Source organism: Indicator indicator, chromosome 10, assembly GCF_027791375.1.
Source record: "Indicator indicator isolate 239-I01 chromosome 10, UM_Iind_1.1, whole genome shotgun sequence".
NCBI lineage: Eukaryota > Metazoa > Chordata > Aves > Piciformes > Indicatoridae > Indicator > Indicator indicator.
Window position 1 is genome coordinate 35,155,497 of NC_072019.1, and position 2,733 is coordinate 35,158,229.

The 2,733-nt window shown below is 50.1% G+C and overlaps 1 protein-coding gene across 1 annotated transcript; it reads right to left on the reverse strand.

The window, feature by feature from the left end:
• Positions 1-782: 782 nt before the first annotated feature.
• On the reverse strand, positions 783-2,483 carry LOC128969544 (cytochrome c oxidase assembly factor 7). The gene is made up of 3 exons (XM_054384415.1): positions 2,378-2,483; positions 2,157-2,297; positions 783-1,355 (listed from the first exon to the last, which is right to left on the reverse strand). The coding sequence occupies exons 1-3, from the start codon at positions 2,481-2,483 to the stop codon at positions 907-909; spliced, it is 696 nt and encodes a 231-aa protein (XP_054240390.1). The 3' UTR covers positions 783-906.
• Between the last annotated feature and the right edge of the window lie 250 nt (positions 2,484-2,733).

A 2,733-nucleotide genomic window follows, 5' to 3' on the forward strand; every position in this document is an offset into this window, starting at 1 on the left:
TCGTGGCCCTTCTCTGGACACATTCCAGCACATCCATATTCCTCTTGTAATAGGGGCTCCAGAACTGGATGCAGTACTCCAGTACTCTAGGTAGGCAGAGATGCTTCCATGCACACTGCCATACAGGCTCATGACTGTTTGGGGACTGGCATCATCTGAACATGACTGAAACATTTCTAGCTCTAAGCTGACCAGGGAAAAGCTTTGTACTTTTAGAGCCTAAAAGCAGCATTTCCCCCTGGACCTGCAAAGGTCACAGACAGCAAGAGGCACTGTCCAGGATCAATGTGCAGCCTGGATGAACTTCTCAAGTTTAACAAAGCTGGCAATACAAGCAAAGGACAATATTTCTGTGGCCAAAGAAAGCAAAACAAGAGAGCATTTTAAAAGCATAAGTTTCAGGGTGGAAGCGATGAGGCTTAGACATTATTTTAAAGTAGGTCAAAATCCACGCTTCTTCCAGCAAGAAGTTAGCTCAGAAAACATGTGGGATTCACAACAGTCTCTGAAGAGCAGAAACCTTTACACGACAGCAAGCTATGCAGCCTGAACCCAGCACACAACTACAGCTCCTGCTGGAAACATCTGCAGTGATATAAAACCGAAAGGATGCTTGGACCAATTTCCTACTTGAAACCATGGGGACAAACTTCCAAAAGGTCAGGTGTGTTTGTCTTCATCAAAGAAGAGGAGAAATCTAAGCAACACAAGGAAGAATTTGTGTATTTAAAAATGCAGAAAGGCACAGCAGGGTTGCTGATGTTTGTTTGCATCCACAAAAATGTTTATTTGCATAGGCAAATACTCAGAGACTATTTTTTTTTATTGTGACTGCAAAATGTATGCTCATTATCTAAATGACAGCTTCACTTGCCATTGAAAACTCAGTAGCTGCAACTGACAGTTTTACTCTCCAAATTTTAAAGAGCTTGGGGCTTCTTTCTGCTCTTTATGCAGCTGTTTTGCCCTGTTTTTCAGATCCTCTGCCTTAGCATCATTCTGCTCAATGCCATCTCCCAGTTTGTACATTCGACTGGCATTGGCACAGGCCCAGATGTGGCCCAGCTCACACCCTTTCAGCGAGTACTTCAGAGCATGGTTCATGTCCTTAGGAACCCCAGGTGCTCCTTGGAGGTATATTACACTGAGGTTGAAGCAGCTAGGAGCAAAATTGCCATCACAGGCTTTTGTGTAATAGTCTCTTGCAACAACAGGGTCTGGTTTATCACCGTTTACTCTCCCATCATGGGCCAACAGCCCAACGTTGTGGCACGCATTTATTGACTTCTTCCCACCTTTCTCACATGACTTCATAAAAGAGTTGTAGGCAGCTTTCAAATCTAGGTCGAGTCCACCTGTCAGCCAAGAAATCCAAAGATTACTGTAAGGACACGTTGGCAGAGATGGAAGCTCTCTGCAGCATGCTTCCCAGAGCTCTTTGGATGCTACGGTCAGCATCTAGGACCTCATAGACATACATCTATGGACTTCTTGAGAGCTTACCTAGGCCAAGCATGCTTTTGCCAGCATATCACCCTGTACACTGAGACTGCTACTGGCTTTGGACTACAGCAACACTATCATGTTCCTTACTATTACTGCCATTTGGAAGGTTCGTCACCAGTTTAAGTGCTTCCCATTCCTGTACCAGCAGATACTTTTGGACAGAACTGGATCTACTCAGACCAGTTTGCATGCTTGTGTCTGCTTTTTTACTTTCTCTAAGAAAGAACAGTGAGATGAGAAGAAACCCAAGTTTTAAGAACAGAACACACAGAAATATTCAGCCCTGGATGTATCTAGTACTTACACAGATGCAACTGTAAGAAAACCCAACTTGTGGTTTTAACCTAAAGGTGATTCTCCAGAAGGAAACAATTTCAGGTTTCCCCCTTCCCCAGATTTTATTATGGGACCATAAAGGAGGCATGATGGGTAGTTCCTCCGTCAAGGTTAGGAGGAGCAGCAGGTGCTCAGCACCTCTGAAACGCCAAGAGCTATGCTTGCCCATACGCATCTTGCCACCCTCCTCTCCCGGAGCCATTGCACAGTGGAGCTCAAGTTGCTGGCAGGGCCATCGCAGAACCCAGGACACTGCAACCACTGCCACCGCTCGGGCAGGAGCGTGACGGGCTCGAAGCAGCAGCCCGGCTCACCTTTGCCGATGGCCTGGTAGGCCCCCAGCTTGTAGCAGCTCTCGCTGTGGCCGTGCGCCTCGCAGTTGTCGCGCAGCACCCGCGCCGCCCCCACGAAGTCCTTCCGCACGGCGTCCAGGTAGTCGGCCAGGCGGTGACAGCCTGCAACGCAGCGGTGAAGGGGCTGAGGCTCCCGCCGGACCCAGGGCGTCGGGCAGAGGGGTCGCGGTGCGGCCGCTTACCGTCCGGGTCCTTCTCCTTGAAGCACTGGTAGCTGTATTCGACGTGTAAATTCTCTAAGTAACTCCTCACCTCCTCCTCGTCCTCGAAGTTGATGAGCGCGGCCATGCCGGAGCCGACCGGGCCGCCGCGCAGGCTCGCCAGCCACCGCCGAGTAGTCGATTCGGCGCCTGCCCCGAGCGCCGAGCGATCGATTCGGCGCTTGATCCAGCATGCTGAGTGATCGCTGCGGCACCGCCAGGCGCCAGCGAGCAGCGGGCCGCCTCTGCCCCGGTTCATCCTCTCTTTCCCCGGTTCATCCTCTTTTTCCCTCTCTTTCCCCGGTTCACCCTCCTTTTCCCCGGTTCATCCTATCTTA